Source organism: Canis lupus, chromosome 1 (assembly GCF_048164855.1).
Source record: "Canis lupus baileyi chromosome 1, mCanLup2.hap1, whole genome shotgun sequence".
NCBI lineage: Eukaryota > Metazoa > Chordata > Mammalia > Carnivora > Canidae > Canis > Canis lupus.
Window position 1 is genome coordinate 3,394,835 of NC_132838.1, and position 21,053 is coordinate 3,415,887.

Here is a 21,053-nt window from a genome sequence, read left to right on the forward strand (position 1 = left end):
TGGCTCTTTCTTCTTTATAATTTCTTATAGTAATCCTGTGTCATTTTCGCAAAACAATAGACATGTATTTAGAAAGAAAACAGAGAAGGGGAAAGAGAATAAGAGGAGGAAGAAGGAGAGGCAAAAGGAAGAGGAAGGGAAGGGGGGGGAAACTTTTATCAACATAGTCATCAGTTTTCCACCAACATGATTCCTCTGTATTTTCCACAGTGGTTCCCCTAAGAGTGAAACTAATATAATTCAACAACTTTGTATTGCATTCCTATCTTTAGGGAAATATGCCTTATAAAATGGGGCAATTACTCTGTTCGAAAATAGCATACTCATAAGTAAGAATACTTCGAGGAACAAATTTTATTTTCAATTCAAGAAATTGGTTCAAATCACAAATTCCACCTAGACTTCATGCAGAACACAAAGTGATTGGGGATGACCACATCTGGTACTAAGTGGATTAATATAAACTCAATTTTTGGTGTTTGGCTTTGCAAGTTTACTGGTATTCATGCTAAACTTATATATGATAGTCATACTAAATTTATAGATGGTAAGATAAATTTTAGAGAAAGAAACCTCAGAGAGTAGTTGTAACAGCATCTGGTATAAGAAGTTCCATGCTCATCATTATTTATACAGCAGTGTTTAAGCAATCACATTAGTAAAATAAAAAATCAATATAAACAGATTTTCTTCTTTATCCATACTACTATATTATCATGAGATAATTAATTGAAAACTTTAAAGACAGAGAAGTTACATTTATCTCTTAGAGATAATAATGTAGTTAAAAATCAGCAGTCGCATAGAAAGACATGCATATATTTAAGTTAAACATTGAGTTCAAAAATTCACATGTAACATTAGAATGCTATAGTCTATATATTGGAGGGGAGGGGACAAAATTAATGTACAAGTGTCCTTTCCCACCAAGCTATTTTTTTGAAGGGAAAAATATGATAATTTCTGAAATCCTTACATGTATGTTATCAAACTCCTTCACACTTTGAAAATTTGTAAATTTCTGCAGATAGGCTAATATAATAGTTGAACAGATATTTTATGACTCTGATCAATGTAAACAATAAAATCTGAATGCTTTAGATTCCGTATAAGCAATTTCTTTTTCATAGAACCACAGAAGTTTGGATGTGCAGAGGGCCATCTACTTAACTTGAGTGGTTCTTAACTCTGGCAGTGTGCCTGAGGCCTTACAAAGATGCCTGGGCTCCATCTCCAACCCACTCAAATTGGGAAGGAGGTCCAAAAATGTGATCCCTGCACTTGCAGAATGAATATTACCAAAAAGCTTGTTAGAAATGCAAATCTTGGGACTCTACCCCAAATGCACCAAATCAGAAATTCTGGAGGTGAGGCCCAGTAATCTGTTTAAACAAGCTCTTCAAGAGATTCGGATACTTGGTCAAGATTGAGAACCATGGCTCTAAGGTGAGGCCAGAGCATCATTGGTACCTTCTTGTAGAAGTCTCAGTTCATTCAAATGGGTTTCTGAGACTTGTTCATCTCTTTCAAGTCTTCTTTTATATGTGAGAATGCCAAAGACGGTGTTTCCAACAGCAACTGACCAACAGGATTAAACCAAATCTCCCTAAGTACCCTAACATCCATGACCTTTGGTACAATGCACAGCTCTCCTCACTCAGGCAGGTATAACCTGAGAAATTAAAAGATATACCAACAATGTTTAAGGAAACTTTGCATTTCTATCCCTTGGTGTCAAATCTTCAATCTTTATGAAATATATGACAATAAAGTATGACTCGTAGAAAATCAGTGAATGGAAAGTGATACTTCTGTATCCATTTCAGTTTGTAAATATTCCTAACTGATAATCTGATTTAATATTAAAAGGATTATTAAATTTAATTCTTTATCAATGCCAGCCTTGTTTTGAAAATATCACACACAAGGCATCTGCTCACTCACTATCTTTCCTGTGAGGTTCCCCATGGGACCCTGAGGTGACAAGGATAAATAGGACACACATGCCTGAAGATCCTCCCTGTATCACTGGGCCCTGCTCAACCCTGAGCTGCATCATTGCAATCCATTTCATTAGCTACATCTACACACCAGCAACAGTCTCTTTAATGGGAAATGATGTGCTTTCCATCCGTAGTTTCTCTTAGTCAAAGCTGGAAAAAATGTGCCATAACTGCATGTTTACAATGATTTTTCTTTCTAACAAGATGGGAAGGTTTCCATTGAAAATCAATGTGACCCCCCCATGCACTGCTGCTTTCTTGGATATGGTCATTTCTAAAAAGAGACTGTTTAACTAGTGGTACCCACAGTAGCAGGTTAAATGGCAAGACACCCACTTATAATTGGATTCTGGTGCTTTCCCCTTGGCTGTTCTGTTCCCCAAAGTGCTCCACTAAATTTCATTTTCAGTCATGGCAGATCGGAAAGAGCTCTAGCTAGCCCAAGGCATCACGGAAAGGCCATTCACCTGCTCGAATCTCTTAGCAAAGTGGATGCAGGGAGGGGCGGAGTCGGTTGGGAAGACTCATCCAGCACAACCAGGCAGGGCCTCAGGGAGGGCACAGGGGAGCTCTTGAAGGTGTGGCATCACCAGAGCCAGCACTCAAAAGGGGGCCCTCTGGACAGATGTGCCCATGGACCTGCTCTACGGACTCCCCATTCTCTGAAAAAAAGTGGTCATCTGTGATCCTTACAAAAGTGATTTTCTCTAAACCATGTGTTTCTGACCTTTCACTGTTATTTTTTTTTAATTTATTTATTTATGATAGTCACAGAGAGAGAGAGAGAGGCAGAGACACAGGCAGAGGGAGAAGCAGGCTCCATGCACCGGGAGCCCGACGTGGGACTCGATCCCGGGTCTCCAGGATCGCGCCCTGGGCCAAAGGCAGGCGCCAAACTGCTGCGCCACCCAGGGATCCCCTGACCTTTCACTGTTAAAGGGAGAAATACGGTACAATGTAACCAGGGAAAAGTCATCAGTCCAGCCAAAGCAAGAAGATGTAAAAAGTGTAAGTCATTCGGAGACCCCACAACGATGACAAATTTGGAAGACGGCGAGTGTGAAACATGATTGATCTGAAGAAAGAAGCCGGGGAGAAGGGAAGAGGCCAGGTGTGTAAGGAATGCAAATGTGAGTGGGGCAGGACCAGGAAAACCCACACAGACAGTGGGCAGCGTGCGCCTCGGATGAGCCGTCTCTAACCAGCTTCCAGGGGAATGTGACGCGGAGGTCCGGGGCGACAGAAGCAGAAGCGCTGGGGCGGGCGGAACCGCAGAGGAGGAGCCCGGCGTCTGCTCCCCAGCCCAGTGCCTGGCCCGAAGGTCTGCGACGTCCAAGGGCCCTGAGGAGCAGGCTCTGCCACCGACACAGAGGCGGCACTCGGTGATTCCTTGTTCCTTTGGCGACCCTTTAGGCACTAGCCACGGCCCCTTACATCCCGAAGGCCTCCGGTCTCACCCCTGGTGCCCCGCTTCATAAGCGGGGGTTTCACCTATTTTCTCCTAGGGGCTGATACACATCCCATCACAACAAAACCTCTATGTCACCTGCCACATTGGCGGTGCAGGCACCAGGTGCACCCTGTCACGCGGACGTAAGCTGTCCCGTGTGAGATTTGCCTCCACTACCTTTCTGGTCCTGGAGGAGTGCCTCACACGTGCTCTGGTGCTTACCACACTGTAAAGCGCAGCCAGACACTTCTGTTCTTCTCCAGCTCCAGCGCCAGGGCCATCCCACTTTTACCCGCCGGATGGCATGTTACCTCGACTCCCCAAAATAAGCTCACTGAAAGGGGAAAAAGAGCTCAATGGAGCCACAGTGGGCTTCAGAAAGACACGTAAATGTTTCAGTTTTAATAGTCACTGTTCAATCTTTTGAAATAAGGTGCTGTAGTGCATGGTGTCCCCTAGGAAACCCACAGTGGACCCTAAGATTCATCCCAGTTGATAGGTTACCTTATTGATCACCACTGCCTGAGAGTAAGGAATTCGAATGGCCGATCCCACTTGCCATCTATTCCAGCAGCTGCTGACCTCTACTTTGACTTCTCTCATGCTGAAAATTTGGATGCACACAACATACCCAGAGATACCAGAGATATCCAGACATCTGATCACCAGCAGAAAGGATGAGGCTTTCCACCCCAAAAATCACATCAAAATCTTTAACTATAGGACCAGTTCTCCAAACGATTGTTTAAACATGGGTAACTTAGCCAGCATCAGAACAGATAGAGAGAGAAAGTCCAGCTGAGGCTGTTTCCACAATGTACACAAACACTAATAGCTTACTCCCCACCCACCAGAATGGCCCCTCCCAGTGCACCTGCACCCAGGATAGAGCCTGAGTTCCCAGATGCACGTGAGCAAGGGCTGGTGAGGGGTGCACTGAGCATGCACTCAGGAACCAGCAGTGAGTAGCGCCCAGCATAGTAGAGAAGCAAATGCCCAGGGCCTGTTAATGTTTCTAAAGATCTTGCCAAACAAGTAGATGTGCCCACCTCAGAATCCCAGGCAGACAGCCAGAGTTAAAAAGGTAGGTGTAAGTGAACCTGCCCTGGTAAGAAGAGTAAACAAACACAACATCCTAACCAATGCATTACAATATCCGCACCCTATCCTTAGACGTGCTTGTCATGTAGACACAGCCTGCATCAGAGGTTCTCCGTGTGTTAACTTGTCCAGCAGGTTCAAGTTTTCCACTTCTAAAAGGGAAAAATCAAAATACTTTATAGATTAAAATCAGATATAATTGCATTCTGTAATTTTTTTCTTTCCAAAGCAATAGGCAACCATCAGCGTTTTAAGCCACCTACTTTTGCTATATATGGCTTTTCTACGTAAACAAGCCATTAACATCCACTAGACAAATAGCCTAATATGCAACAGTTTTTAATGGCCAAGAAGAACAAGATTACCTTACATAGAAAGCCACTTACAAATCTAAAACCTGGGAGAAATCTGCAGTCAGTGTAGATCAAATTTACAAATTTTAGATGACGAATTTCCAGAGGAAGTAGCCACATTGATATATTTACCCAAATTATGACTGTGTAGTCTATATACATGCATTTAGTAGATCCCTTGAAGCAAGAACATGGCGAAGCTATCCATTATTTTATTTAATGCAATCTGCTTCAACAGGAGCAGTTTGGGGCTCACAAGTGTCTGGCATCTGTGGGAAGGGAATGGATGCCCAGCCAGGTTCCTCTCTCCTGCTCGGGAGAAGTCTGATCTTGGCTTTCAGCTAACATGTAGAAACTATTAACTGCACGGTCTCAGGGTGTCCAAGGTGTTGGGTAAACACAGTCGTCTGCAAGACCCCAAGTGACTCAAGAGCAGCTTCTAGTGAAACGCATGAAGCTTCTAGCTGCATGAGTGGTTCATGCAGCTCAGCAGCCACGTCCCCTCTTCACTGTCACTCAGTACGTCTGAGTCGAAGGAGAGATTTCACTATGGTAAACATCACAGTGAGAAACTCAGATGGAAGCAAGAGTTGAGAGAAACACAAGGGGGAGTGATGGAGGAAGAGGTCGAAATGACTATTCTACTCCCAACGTGGATATAGAACAATTGCATTAATAAAAAATATGTACCTAAAACACTCAGAGAATGGCCTCTGAGCACGCACATGGTTGGAAGAGCAGAGAGCATCTATTGAACAGATCTCCTGGGAATGCAGGATGAGAAAGTCTTTCCAACCACGTCTCTACACTCATCAGTAGGAGACTGAAGCCAGGGCACCCACGTATGCAGCTGCCAGGAATTTGGCTATTTAATATTGCAGAGCCAGTCCACAAATGTGAAAGCAAATGTCCAGAAAAATAACAGCCACTTTGGGACACTGAGGCAGCCAAATCTAAGGGGAAAACATCAATTTTCTTTGAAGGTCAATGAAAAACATGGTTCTCAAGCAGCTCAACTTCAAAGGCAAATACAGTGCTGTATTTGCCTTTGCTTTGTATTTCTCCTTTACTCTGGCTGCTGCGAGTAAAAGCGTGTCCTTGGGAGGTCTTCTTTATTTAGTGAAGGATGCAAAGGTGCTTCTGGATTGGTGGCATCGATGATATATTAGAAAAACAGCCCCCTAGGAAGCAGATGCTCCAACACTTGTCTGGGCGATGAAGTCTGTTACTGTCCCTCAGAACTCCTCATGCAGACAGCTTCACAGGGTCTGATCTTTGCAGGATGTAAGTGACCCTCCACATCGAAATTGGTTATACAAGGGACCACCTACACTCTGAATATGAGGAATGATGTTGGGCAGGAGAAACACTGGCTCTACATACGAAATGAAGTGATTTGCATCTACACGCAGCACATTTGAGGTTTTGCAGGTACCAGCTAGGGACTATGCCAATAGCGTCTGTCGTGCCAAAAACAAATAGGAAAGACCAGAGGAGTCAATGTGGGTAAGTACGTCCATCGTGTTCAAGGACATCTTCCGCATGCTTCTTACAAAATAGCAGCATTAGGTACTGTATTTTTTTTTGAATACTTCCATGTATGTGTAGAGGAATCAGCAGGGGAGAACATGAACAGCTGTGGTGCAGGAGGCCTTTGCCAACTGTGCAAGTCCAAAGGCAGCCAGGGCACTTCTCTGTGTGAGTTGACACACACAACTTGTGGCATTTGCAATTGCAACTTCAAATTCCACAAAGCACATGAGGTATCATCATCAAGACACAATGTTTCCGCTGCTCTACTTGAATAAAGTGCAAAAAATTTTCCATGCAAAGGACTTAAACTATTCTTCAAAATACTCACATATGCATACACACAAGTTGTTTCTCTAGGCACCCAACATGAGAGCTCATGATTTCCCATCCTTTCAAAGACTTTCTCCTCTTCTGGCGGCAGAATCAGACCATTGCAAATGTCAATATTGTTTGTGGGAGGAACATAATTAGTGACAATAAATACATAACATGCAAAGACTTATATCAAGTTTGTTTTTATCTAAAATTTGCTATTTCATATGGAATTTTGATTTGACACAGGTGTACATTATGCTAATCCTGTTTTAAAAAAAGTCTTGTTTTTGTATTCTAAAATATATCAAAGTCCTGTAGTCTGAAAACTACTGTCCTAAGATAGGATAAGTTAATCTTTTCATCCCTTTTTTTTATTGTAAACATGAATAAATATGAAATTGTTGTGAAACCCACATCTGAAATTCAGCTTGTGATCATTTTAACCTCAAAGTGACATTTCCAGAGGAAGTAATATTTTGGGTAAATGTGCGTTTTAACATTACTACAAACTTAATGAAAAAAGCATTTGTTTGTACAACATATATCCCTGGGTATACCTGTTCAGAAGATTCCTTTTCTTCAAACGTTTTCTGGATCAGACGTTGAGTATGGTTTCTGCACGTGACACACCCATTGCCACACATGGCTCACTGAATTCTGACTTCTCTCTGGCCCCATAGAAATCGTTATTTACACAGTGTCTTCACTGATTTATTTTTTAACTATCTTTTGGCTCAGTTCTGTTCGAGGCACAGCTAATACCCCAGGCAAGTAGATTTGTAAAACTGTAATGACCAGTTTCCTTCTCGAATCTCACTTGAAGCTTCTACTATCAGAATAGTTGTATTTGGCATTTTTTTCCCTGATTTTTTTTTTCAGTTAATTCTACAAAGCCTACGTCACAGGATAGTTGTAAGGACGGCACCCACGGCTGCCACGCCGAATCACTGCTACACAGCAGCTGATGTCTGAAGATACTTAAGGGACCTCAAGACCACAGGTGGGAGCAGCTCATCCCCAGAAACCCTGCTCCCTATTTACAGTTGGCAGCAAATGCAGCCTGTGCAAATAAGCTTGGCAAGTCTTACTTCCACTTAATAGATGTGTCTCTCTACAAACAGCCACAAAAATTAAATTCAGGTAAAACTTTCATCATGTGTCCGTGATCACATTCTAAAACACACAGCTTACAATATCACCTCTTTTCTTAAAATTGAAGAATCAACATGTAGCTGTATTTTCTAAATAAAGTTGCTTCAAAATGTAGATTGCCAATATTCCCAACAATATTTAGGTCCTTAGTCCTCATTCTATGAAGAACTGATCACATCTAGGGAACTCTACTAAACTTTCATTTCTGTAGAAGTATGAAACTACATAGCATCTCCTTTTGTTTTTGAAATAAAATTTAGAAATAATCTTTACTAGACCTAGAGATTTCCCAAACGGATCAAAGCACTTTTTTAAAAACCAAGTGTAATGTAATGGGAATGACATGAATGGTGGTGAGCATAAGAAGTTGCAGCCTTGCTCAACCCCTCCCCTACAGCTTTGTGTCTGGTGCACAAGAGCGCTATTGCTGTTCTCACACGTGAGTGCAGTTGGTGGATGGCGGGGTGTCTACTCGACTTCTGTTCTCTTTAGTATCATTAAGAGGCGATTCACTGTGAGTGCGGCACTTGAACACTTGCTTATAAGCCTTCCTAAAATTCTCGGAGAGAAAAGCATATATGATGGGATTCACCGAGGAATTACTGTACGCCAGGCAGTGGGCAGCGATTCTGAAGAGGAAGGAGGCGGGGGTCAGCGGAAAAACCCCAAACTCAGCCCAGAGATTGATGACGTGGTGCGGCAGCCAGGATATCCCAAAAACCACAACCACCACCAGAACTGTCTGTGCAGTCTAGGAGAGGAAGAGGAAAACACACATATCAATTATCACAGGAAAAGCATCCAGAGCCTTAAAACACGCTCTAAGCTCATTTTATGCCTATTGCCATGAAATAAGACTATCAAACTTTGCTTTAAGTGTTAACCGGGACTTCATATACATGGTTTTGTTCAACACTTGTTTGGGACCTGCACTGGAATAAGTCCACCACGTATGTGAAATGCCTGAGGATCACGGGAAGCAAACACTGGATCATGGGAATAGAAATGCACAGAGACGAAACACTATTTAATCTTTAAATTCCAAAACCTACAAAGCTCTGAGCAGGGTGCATGCTGAAACAGTTCCAGGTGAGAGGCAGCTCAGTGAGCACTCACACCCTCTCCCCCGGTGGCCCCGACAGATGGTGTATTTTTTTTGTTTCTCCTTGTTAAGCTCTGGCAAGTGGAAGACCTCAACACATTGACACATTCCCATGAGACACCTCCATTTCTTTCCGGGAGCCAGTCAGCTCCATTTCCTGGCTTGCACATGACCCTTCCCTTGCCACCCCTAAATCAGAAAACACCTAGAGGCAGAGGCAGAGGCAGAGGCAGGACTCGCATGTTTCCTTTGAGCTCTGGGCCAAGCAGGGGATGTAAGAAAGCAGAAGCTGATTAAGGACCTCTGGACCTCAACCCAAGAGGAGCCTTCCCTCTGGCTTCCAGTTAGTGCCTGTTACCTCCTCGGTGGGTGGGATTGAGCCTGAGGACCACCTTTTCCATGTTTCATGGCAGCTGGTTGGTACACATTTGAAAGGCGATGACTAGATACTAATGCTGTGATCAGTTGGAAACTCGATCTGTGGCTTCAAACAAAAGACAGTGGCCTCTTCATATTCTTTAAACTGCCATACAACATGATCAGCTGGCTCCTTCCTTAAGAGGTTGCCCAGCCTGCCAACATGTGGTGGCTCAGGAAGCAAGTAGGGTCCTGACCCCCCGATGGCCACAGCGGTACCGGGGTGGTGGTGGGGGACTGGGCATCTCACTGTGTGACTGCTGGCCATGAGCAGGAAGCAGACCTGGTCAGGATCATGGGTCCAAGATGAGAAAGCTGATGTTTGGACTGGTCGAGACAGGTGCCTTAATGCTCCAGAGGCAAATGCCACGTTAGAGCCAGAAGCCAGGTCATGTGACCCCCATGACTAAGTAGACTTTAGTAGACTAAAGCCCGTCTACTGCTTTGCTTCACTGCCTGGGCTGCTGGCAGGTTAAGCAGAGCATCAGGGCACCTAGGTGGGCAACCAAAGTTGCCTGGCCCGCAGACGGAACAACGGTCCCAGCCCCCTGTACACCGCTGTCCGGCTCCCAGTTCACCACCAGTAGGCCCACTCCTCGCAGAGCAAGGGGATCTATAGGACAGGAGCGATGCAGGCTGGAAGCCCCTTGGTGTCCTCTCTCAGACTGAGCCCAGGTTGCGTGAATCTGTGCAGTGGAAACATGGAAGTCTGATGTCCCGGTCACCAGCACCCGACCCACACAGGAAAGGGTAAGGCCACACTTTTCCTGGTCCCCGCCAGGGCTTTCCCTTCCACCGAAAAGCGAATCCTGACCAGAATTGATGGATAAGGGGGGAGAAGGGTTGGCAGGATGGATGCAGACAGAAGGAAGAGGGTTTAATTAAGAGCACAGGGATGCTCACTCTCATGTCCTCGCATCCTGAGCGAGGGCAGGATGCAGTATGTAGGTCCACGGTGAGGACCCCTCTGTCATGCCAGGCAGTGAACCACACACCGCACACATCTCTCCAAGACATGGGCTGGAAGCCAAGCATTCTGTAACCAGGTGGGGGCAGAAAGGCTGGAGGGAGTGGGATTCCAGGGCAAGGTCAGAGCAACCCCATCGGGAGCGGCAGGGGTGACAGGACAGCTCACCATCACAAGGCGCCCAGAACTGTGCAAATGCCAGCTATAACCTGGCTGTGCAGCCTTAGGAAGAGGAGGTAACCTCCCTGGGCCTTGGCAAAACGACTCTGACCACGCCTCATGCATTCAGACGCTCACAGCTCAGGTAAAATCTGACAACAGGTTTTTTATAGGGTGACAGGATTACATATTAAAGCCAATTACTCCATGATACACAAAGCAAACATGAAATTTGCTCACATGTATTAGCAGATTGTCTGCTATCAATCCACTATCCATTAGTGGACGAGAGATTCCCTTCCCAGATGATTTCATCAAAAACAATCTAGACATAATTATACCTACAAATAGAACAGAGCACATCGTCTTTTCCTTCTAAGACAATGAGGACATGTTTCTACTTCCCCAAATGAATACCCTCTGGAGATCCCGTTTCAAGCATCTCTCAGGAAGTTTCTACTAAGTGCCAAGCCTAGGACAGAAATAGGCCCCAGCAGCTTATTGATATGATCATAATGTATCAAAATCTGTGGGGCACAGGTAAATTGCATGAGTGTGGGATATTTTGTGTACGTGTGCGTTGCAATGCATTCAAAATTTACCTTTTTATTTTTAGTGATGGCCTGGGTCTTCTCAGAACCCGGAACAAGGCTTTGTTCTGGGTCTATCCATGGTGTTGAATGCGACAGGGTTGCATTTACAATAGACAATAGTCTCTGATATGCAGTCAGCCTCTGCGGCGTCCAGGTGCGTGGCCGGAGACATCAGGTGTCTGTCGTCTTCTGTCCCCCTGGCGCAGACTCCTGCAGGTCCTCTGCACAGCCGCGCTCAGGAAGGGAGGTCGCACGGGCAGACGGCATCCTCTGTCACCACCCGCGGCTTCCAGCTCTGCCCTCAGGCCGCCGGCACCGATGACACCAGCTCTGACTTACAGAGCTGCTCAGAATAATGCACTGGACCAACCCCAGACCTGGGCCGTCATCTCTGGGCGCCCGTCATCACCCAGGATGCCGCCTGTGAAAACACAGAGCTCTGGGCCTCCCCTCGCTGCCACGGCTTGGTGCAGTAGGTAAGGATGTTAGGTACTTGCCTTTCTGAAAAGCTTGGTGGTGTTCGAAGAACCTCTGGGGAATTACATAAAAGCTGCCATGAAAGCCCTTATCCACCTCGAATGAAAGGCGATGCTGTCGCCAGCTTGACAGCCATGGACGCCAAACCATGTCTTTGCCTCGGAGAGACTGTGGGGGAAGCTCCTTGCTCTCTTTCTATTCGAAAGGTCAGATTGTAACGAGAGGATGCCTCTCTGTGGAGAATGAGGCTGACTGTTCTTAATTTCTTACACGTTTTTTTTTTTTCATTCCATCACTGACATCATCAGAGAGGAAGTCATACCCAGGGTATGTGTGATGTCCCTTGTTTGTACAGTGGATCGAATCCCAACACTGATTCTTGATACAGAAAGAAAGCATCCTTTAAAGTCATGTATAAAAATCTCTAACTCATTATCCTTGAGATTGAGTCCTTTATAACCTTGTTGGGTATTCCTTTTTTTCTCTTTATACTGATAGTATCTGAAAAATATTCATCTCTCTTCCTCCTGTGAGATGTTCTCCTTCAAAGTCATCTGAGACATCTGTTCTTCCTTCAAAGAATCCTACTCACAATACATCTAATGGAGCTTAGCCGAGAGAAGAGAATGATGAAAACATTTCCTAAGCTAGTAAATGCCCAACAGGAAGCTTGCAGACTTACTTCAAGCCCAGGGTATGTGGGTAGTGGTGGTGGGAGGCGGGGGGGCAGCTGCTAAAGGAACCCAGGCGACAGGTGTCAAGGGAGCCTTTAATCCGGTTTCCCCGTAGAGATGCCCATCCCATACATGTATGTCCCATTCTGGAGGCTTCCAGAAATGACCACAGAGTCCCGGGCCCGTGTCTGATCAGTCTCATGCCAGGAAACATCTCTCGTGTATAGGAGAGTGTCCAATCAACCCCAGCACTCTGCACTATCATTACTATTATTTCTACATTGGAGATCACGTTCTTCCTTGTTCCTCCAAACACGCAGAATAACTGCTCAGCATGAAGTCCTAACTCTCCGCCCCACGAGCATTGTGCACCTGAACACAGAGCCCCTGCATGGATGGAGGCAGCGCGGAGGAAGGGTGCTCTACACCGCGGAGGAGCTGTGCTGCAAACCTGTGCAGCTGAGATGAGTGAACAAGGGCATCTGTACCAAGCAGAGCCCTGTCCCCCAGGGACTGAGCATTCACATGTCACACACTTGCCTGGGCGGAGACCCGCGGGGAAAACCACCAGGAGCCGGTCTGTCTCTGCCACCAGTGAGGTGCGGCCCACCCGGGCTTCTCTACCAGACCAGGCCTCCTCCCCTTCCCCGCCCTTTGCCCTCTTCCTACCTGTCCCTGCACCTCCCTGCTGCCTCTTGCTCAGACGTGGGCATGCACACCACCACCAGCACCACACCTTGTTTGTTCTATGCAAACAAGGAGGCAATTAAATGTATCAAAAGAGATCTGACATCTGTTCAGGGCTGTTAAGGGTCAGAAGATTTGCCAATGGAAGAGAAAACCTTCCCACCTCCAAATGCTAAATCCTCTCCTATGATAAGAACTATATTTACACACATGTGCATATGATATGCACACATGTTCTGATATGTTCGCATGTGTGCATACATGCACACATATTGCAAGTGTGCATTTATAATATATACGTGTGCATGTACACATGCATGTGCTCACACATGTATATATACATATTTCTTCTGTGTGACACACATAATATATGTGCATATATGTTGTATACGTGCACATATACACATATACATGCACACACGGTAAATGCACACCTGTACACACACATACACTCTCACATATAAAACACATATAATATACACACACAGATGCATATAGACACGTGTACACACACACCATACACATACGTATCTGTAAAACCAAATGCAGAAACTGTTAAACTGATCTGTAGAGATTTTCACCGTAAAGCAGAAGAAGCTTTTCCAATTATTTTTTACAAGATCTATTTTCATTCTTCTCATTGCTTTGTTCTTCACTGCCAACTTCCCCAGCCTCTCTGAAACACTTGGTGACCACAAGCGCCTGATGGGACCCACAGCCCGACTGGTTCCAGCCTGGGTGGTAAGCACACGGCGTGGACCGGGGCATCCCCACGGCGGAAGTGGGCAGGCCAGGTCCTCCCATGGGCACACGCTGGGCCTCCCCCCGGCAAGCTCCACATGGGAAGAGTCCTCGTCTGTCCCACAGGGTCAGCTCTGGCCCAGAGGGCAGGCGAGTGCTCCACACAGAACTACCCCGGGGAACAACAAACAATCCTTAATTGTTTGTAATGAATCATTTTCTTGGAGACAGTGGCTCAGAGGACAAGCTAAAAGGCAGACTAAAGAAATGGGAAGAGTCCAGCATAACAACATCCCTGAAAACGGAGGAGAGAAAGAGCAGCTTCAGGGATGACTCCACCCATACGCTCTGCCAGCTGTTTAAAGGAATCCAGAAACTTAGAAGGAAGCCCACAAAAGGGCTGGGATGGAAGGACGGACCAATGAATGGAAGAGGCGAGACATGCTTGTTATCTCTGCTGCACCTTTCATCCTTCGGTGGCTACCATAAACACCACATGACCGTATTCGGAACGCAGGTTACACGGCAGGCTTCTTCACCAGTTCCTACCACTTCTTTCCATCCAGTCTGAGAACAGACATGGTTTCAGCTGTGTTATAAGCAGGGAAGGTCAGGAAGGGCTTTATTTAAGTAGAATTTTTTAAAATAAATGTGATCAAACTATAATTTCTGCCAATTATGTGTCCTTGATCATAATAAATGTTTAGAAGGACAAACAAGCTACTTTGGGATGTTATGACTGACATTTGGGGATAACGGTGTCTGGCTATGATCCCCTCCTTAAACATCTTGTCCAATACTCTTAGTCCACTTTCTAAAGCCAGAGGTTACACAGCTATTGTGTTAAGAGTGAGATTAATTCTGATTTGTGACATAGTCTTGTCTCAGAATGTGAACTATAATAAATACCAGGATGTTAGATGCTTTAATACGATTCAGGAGAACTTTGTTTAAATCAGGATTCATTGGATGAGAAAGACAATCAAAAATGAATAGAAGTCCCCTTAAGGCCCCTCCCCTGCCTCCCTAGGAGGACTAGGGTCCACACAGGTCCAGAAGGAAGACAGAAGGACAATGCCTCTGATCTTGGGGCTTAGGGGAGAGATTAAAGTAACATTCTCTGAAAAGGCAGTCAAGCCAGAGCCTTCTAGAATCACATCAGTGATGGCAAACATACAATAAAATGGTTGTGTGCAGATCATGGATGTCAGCAACTCTACAATGATCAACCTAGAACACACCTCCTAAAGAGGCTTAGAATCCAAAAAACTACCCCTTCCCTCACCTCTCCAAACCTCCGTCTAAGTTTTAATGCAGCATCTGGTCACCTGGGATGCACTCTGGCACCGACTTTCCATCCCTATCCTGTGCCTCACATTAAGAGGTTTGTCTCAAATGTCTGTACCAAGGAACCTAAATTTCATGACAGTGAATGGACAGAAGGACAATCAGGCTTAAAAATCAACTAAGCAATCTATCTACATAAATATATATTTGTGAATATTACCTTTTTCTTCGATGCTTCAGACTTCTTTGACATGTTCTTCAACTTTTTATGCAAATGGTTAAGCACCTGGAAAACACAGACTAATAAAAGCATCCACCTGGTGCCCACTGTTCATGGTCTGATTCACGCTGACAATCCGCGACCTGACATAGGAATCCTATGACTTAAAATAATCATTCAAATAGAAATGCACATAAGAAGCCAAAGTAACGATGCACATGGACTGCCAACTGCATCTGTTTCTCTACCTTTTGGGACTATCCAGAGGCAGTTTGTGGTCACGGAATCTGTCTGAAGAGAGTTCTGGGGGGGTGGGGGTGGCTCTGAGGTTTTGTCCAGAAAGGACCACACTGCTACCCACATATGCATTCTTACTGGCTTACATTCCACCTCGGTTTCCCCAAGATTCCACATTTTAACAATCAGCAGGTCTTTTCTGTACGGCAGGTGCAAGGCTACATCCTAGGCGTGTGGAACTACTAAAGGTGTCCCTCCAGGGCACCACCCAATGGAGGAAGCAAGCAAGGGAGCCAATCCAGATGATGTGCGCAGACCGATGTCCAGTGCTGCCAATGTTTGCCTCCTCTCATTCCTTCTGTTTTCTGTTGTGGGGTCCTTACACCAAATACTCACCCACCTGGTTTCCCTTAGCTCTTTATTCTAATCCTGCCCACTGTGCTGTGCTTTTAGACAACTCACATGTGGGAGATTCAGCTTCTTGGGGGATTTAGAGACCATTTAGGTTTTACAATGAACATTCCTGTCAGGGGATCTCCTGATAGACACTGGCTTCATTCATTAGAGAAACTATTTTTGCCTCCTCTTGCCAGTGTAATACTCAGGAGAAACGACATGAAACATTTGGGTTACATGTAGGGATTTACAACAGAGGTTCGGTCTTGCCAACAGGGCCAAGCTTGCAGACCCATGCTGGTGTTCATTTTTATAGACCATCTGAGTGAACATCTAAGGAAAAATTAGCCTCTGGGTGACTAAGGGCTTTGGGTTGTCCGTAGTTTGCCAAATGAGGCTCTGAGAGAACTAGAAACCACATTCCAGACACTGTCTTGTTTCCCTCCAGCACTTCAGCGTGGGAATAATGCAATCAGTTTGGACTTACTGCAAAAGTCTGCTGCCCTCAGCTAGATGCAGGATTTCTGCAGTGATCAGTTATACCCTAATTAAGAAACTACAGGATTTATTTACCAACTCCATGAGCTCTAAGTGAGTTAAGCAGACATCACGGGGGTGTGAATTCCTGACTCCAGATTCTCGGCCATACTAAACTGCTTCTCACTTCCTACAGTGGCTCAGCATCATCTCCAACAAGACAAGTCTATCACTTGGTACAGTAACATTTGGGATCACTTTCCGTAGATTGACAGTGGATTAGTTAACTGTTCTGCCAACAGAAATTGGGGGATATAGAGACCATTTTGCGAGGTTTTACAATGAGCATTCCTGTCAGAGGATCTCCTGAGAGATGCTGGCTTCATTCATGAGAAACTATTTTTGCCTTCTCTTGCCAGTGTAATACTCAGGAGAAATGACATGAAACATTTGGGTTATATGTAGGGATTTACAACTGAACTGAAGGTAAGAGAAAAACAGAGGAGCTTTTGCAGGATCTTGTCTGGAGAGGACGGGCCTAGTGAGTTTCCCTGCTGGCAGCCTTCCCCCAAGAGACCACAGGAGGACACTGGTCATTGAGGACAAAGGACAGGAAGAGAGATCAGAGGACAGGCAACAAAACAAATTCAGAAAGGGCCAATTAGAGAGGAGGCCAAACAGAAAAGTCAAATGTTATCTGCTTCATAACACTGCCCGAGATCTATTCATCCCTTCAGCAAACTCAGTTGCATCACAACTCAGTGACCTGAGGCCACCTGTGGAATGTTGTTGAGTGGTCAACAGAAAAATACCCAAGTATAGTTTTCTTCACTGTGTTTTCCTTCAACAGCCCATAGTATGAGCACACACTGATGTGTTACAATGCATATATTGATGTGTATTCAATGAGGTCTTGTCATCAAAGGTATCATGATGGGTTATAACTACATTCCTTTAAAGGATGATGATGGCATCATGGTATCACTCCCGGGTTCTATGCACTTAGGAGTGTGTGTAGGAGGCATACGTTCAAACCCGAGCCAACGTCATCTTGGGTATCAGATGTGGGAGAACTTGGCATGTGGGCATGTGAAGAGTTTACACTCAGATCAGATGGTGGAGGGTCCCAAACAAGAATTCCCTCCAAGAAAGGAGAGGACAGTCCCATGCAAGTACACACCAGCCCAGGCATTCTCCATGTTTCTCAGGGACTGGCAGACACAAACTGTTGTACACAAAGTCGTAAGGTTTGGGGAATAGAAGGTAACACTTGAATGCAATTCCTTTCTTGGGGAAAAAAAAGGGGAAAATGTAATTTCAGGTGACTTTGGGACTATTTGTGATTTTTCATTGTGGCCATCAGTCTTGGGCGTTGGAGAAACGGCCAGTTCTGAACCTCACATTCAAGAAGAAGAATCATTACCTCAACAACGTTCTTTAATGATGGAACCAAAGAAAAGCAGCTAGAAAAAAACACCTAAGCTCTTATCCAAGCCCTGTAGCGAATGTGCCAATATGAGCTTGGATTTAAAAGAAATTTCCAGTTATGCTTAAAAACAAGCTATTTCCATATAAAAAGTATCCTGATGTTCATGTGTTTGTTGAATTTTTTAGAATTATGATGAAACTTTGCCCTATGTGTGATTTTCATAAATTTTCAAATGATAGAAATTTTTAGGCTAATTTTTCTTAAAAAGTTTGCCTTGTCATTTCCATCGAGAAGACTCATAGAGTTCTGGGAGGTGAAAGCAGAGCATGCTTCAGCTCTACTTCAGGTGAGTGAGTCACACCAAATCTCCTAAGAACACTTCTAGTCCTGAGCTTCATGCCCCTAGGGCCCTTCCCCGGTGACTGGAAACTGCCCTAGGACCCTTTCTGAACCATTTACCAGTGTCATCATCTGGGCCCTTGCTTTACATCCCCCAAGCCCTTCCCTGATGCTCCCACTCACAGGCTTGCTCCAGTGAGACAGCTGCTTACGGGATTACCACAGTGGTAGAACCACATTATTTTTTATTTTTATTTTTATTTTTTTGCATTTGAAGAAGGCTAAGTGAATAAACCAGCAGTTTATCAAAGAGCTAGCTTCCAAATGCCCTCTCCTGCCCCATCTCCTCTGTGTTTCCTTATATATAACCCTTCGATGCAGGCCACTCTTGCAGATAATATCCAATACTATCACCATTCAAACAGATATAACTCTACACAGATGACATGGGGCAGGGTACAAAGAAAGCAGGGGGCTTGTGGTAAACACTTTTGCTGGGGAAACCACTTTATGAATTGAATGTGGGTAATTATTGCTCTCTGTGATCTGGTTATCCGTGGCTCTATAGTCATGGCCTCATCAGGAACAGAATGAGAGTCAGAGAAAGATGAAAATAAAATGCTGGGAACTTCAAACTTTGGCTACAGAGATGTTCTCCTTATGGCGATGACATTCTGAGAGTGTGCTGGGGACCTGGGGTTCACATGATAGAGCATTGTTCTTACTCAAACACAAACAAGTGTCTCCAAAAAGTTGAAGACTGATCAGGATGCCATCTGCAAAACCCTGTGTTATTAATGAGAGACGCTGTGAGTGTGCTGAGCTCTGCAGAGCTTTGGGAAGGGAGGGTAGGAGCAATTTTCTGGGTAAGGAGGGAGGGGGTAGCTGGGCCAGACTGTCAATGATGCCCGTCTCCAGGAGAGTCAGGGATTTGGGCCTGAATCACTTTATATTGTCTACACAACCCTTCTTAACAGAATTGAAACCCATGCATCCAAAGTCCTCTGGAGCCTCAGGTCAAGATTCTGTGAAGAAATATTCTTTTAGCACTTGGGTTTATAAAGCTAAAGCTTGGGGTAAAATCCAGTTCAAAGTGCTGTTGCTGTCACCAGGAGCAGGGGTTTCACAGAGGAGCAGGTGCCCTGGGGGACCACCGGGGAGGGGAGCATGAGAGAGGGGCATGGCCTGCTCAGGCTGACTGAGCTCCCCCTGGGGCTCTGCAGGTGGCCCACAGATCCCCAGGCTATGCCGGGTGTGAGTGCCCCAAACCCAGCACCACCCCTCCTCTGATAGGGGGTTCTCTAGCATTTGGAGGCCCGGGGACAAAGTCAGGGAGGCCGAGGGGAAGCGGGACCTCCTGGAAGTGACCTGCAAACTTTCCCAGCCGCTCCCAGCCTCCAAGTCACTTTCTGGCGCACCGTCTCCCACACCATCCACCCCGCCGGCAAGGGCAGCAGGGCTCCTAAAGGGGCCAGAGGGGTGGCGACCCTGGAATCACAGGAGCCTGGGCCAGAACCCCTGCCCGCGCCCCTGCCCGAGCCCTGCACGCACCCACCTTGGCGTAGCAGAAGCATATGAGCAGAAGCGGCAACAGGTAGCCGAAGACAAAGGTGCACACCACGTAGGCCTTCTTGTGGCCCTGGTTGGGCCACTCTTCCCAGCAGAAGGTCTGGTTTCGGACTTCCCAGTGGAAGAGGCGGCGGTGGTAGGCCACCGGGGAGGCCATGGCGATGGACAGCGCCCAGATGAAGCCCACGCCCAGTAGCGCGTTGCGGGACACCCGCAGGGAGGAGGAGCGCCGGGAGTGCACGATGGCCACGTAGCGGTCCACCGACATCGCGGCCAGGGTGAAGATGCTGACCAGCATGGAGACAGTGAAGAAGTAGTGGATGAACCTGCAGATGAAGGCGCCCAGCACCCAGGTGGGCAGCGCGTACACCGTGGCCTGGAAGGGGATGCAGAAGAGCAGGTAGGCCAGGTCGGCGATGCTCAGGTTGAGGATGAACAGGTTGGTGGTGCTGCGCGGCTTGCCCGGCTTGCTGCGCGCCAGCACCGTGATCACCAGACTGTTGCCCAGCACCCCGAACGCGAAGATCAGGCCAAACAGCACCAGAGTGATGAAGTTCTCGACGCCGATGCCTATGCCGAAGAGCGGCCTGGGCTCCGGGGCTGGGGGCTCGGGCCCGCTCGCATTCCCCTCGCTGAGGTTGCCGGCGGCCAGCTCCATGCCCCAAGCGGCCCGGGCGCGCTGGCGACGGTGCCCGCCGTGGAAGAAGGCTCCGAGGACGCGGGGTCCTGGCCCCAGCACGGAGAGCGCGAGTCTCTGATCCTAAGGCTCCGCGATGGGCACGCACCCTGCACCCTGCACCCTGCACCCTGCACCCTGCGGCTGAGCCTACTCGCACCAGGTTTGTGCCAGGCCGCCCGCGAGGAGCCGCGATCTGGACCTTCCGGGGCGAGGGTGGGTCCCGAGAGCGCGGGGTTCCCTCTGCCCTCCGCGCGGCCGCCGAGAGGCAGAGACCCCCGGCGCCTTACCGGTTCGGGTCCCTGCCGGCCGTTCCCTCGTTCCGGGAGTGGCTTCGGGCCGCACCTGTTGCTCTGATGCAGAGCCGCTTCCCGGGGCACAGGCGGCGCGCTGCACCGCGCGGCGCAGTTCGTGGAGAGGGCTGCCCGCGCCTCCACGCCCGGGGCGCCTTGGCCCCCTTCCCAGTTTCTGTAGGGATCCCGGCGCTTTCCCGAGGGCTGAGGGCCGGCAGAGGGGGTGCTCCGGGGCCTCTCCGGAGCAAGAGACGTGGAAGACACAGCCCGCTGAAACCCGCGCCCCTGGGGGCCTCCCGCGTCCCCCCGGAAGTCGCGGCGCGCGCAGAGAGTGTCCGCGTCCTAACGGGCTGAGTCGCCGCCCACCTCCTGGCTGGGATCAGACGCGCGCTCGCTCCGCAAGGTG

The 21,053-nt window shown here is 47.0% G+C and overlaps 1 protein-coding gene across 1 annotated transcript; it reads right to left on the minus strand.

The window, feature by feature from the left end:
* Nucleotides 1-336: 336 nt before the first annotated feature.
* Nucleotides 337-21,053, minus strand: GALR1 (galanin receptor 1). Its single transcript, XM_072818973.1, has 3 exons — nucleotides 19,665-21,053; nucleotides 15,232-15,297; nucleotides 337-8,658 (listed from the first exon to the last, which is right to left on the minus strand). Exons 1-3 carry the CDS (start codon nucleotides 20,334-20,336, stop codon nucleotides 8,341-8,343), a joined length of 1,056 nt encoding a protein of 351 aa, XP_072675074.1. The 5' UTR covers nucleotides 20,337-21,053; the 3' UTR covers nucleotides 337-8,340.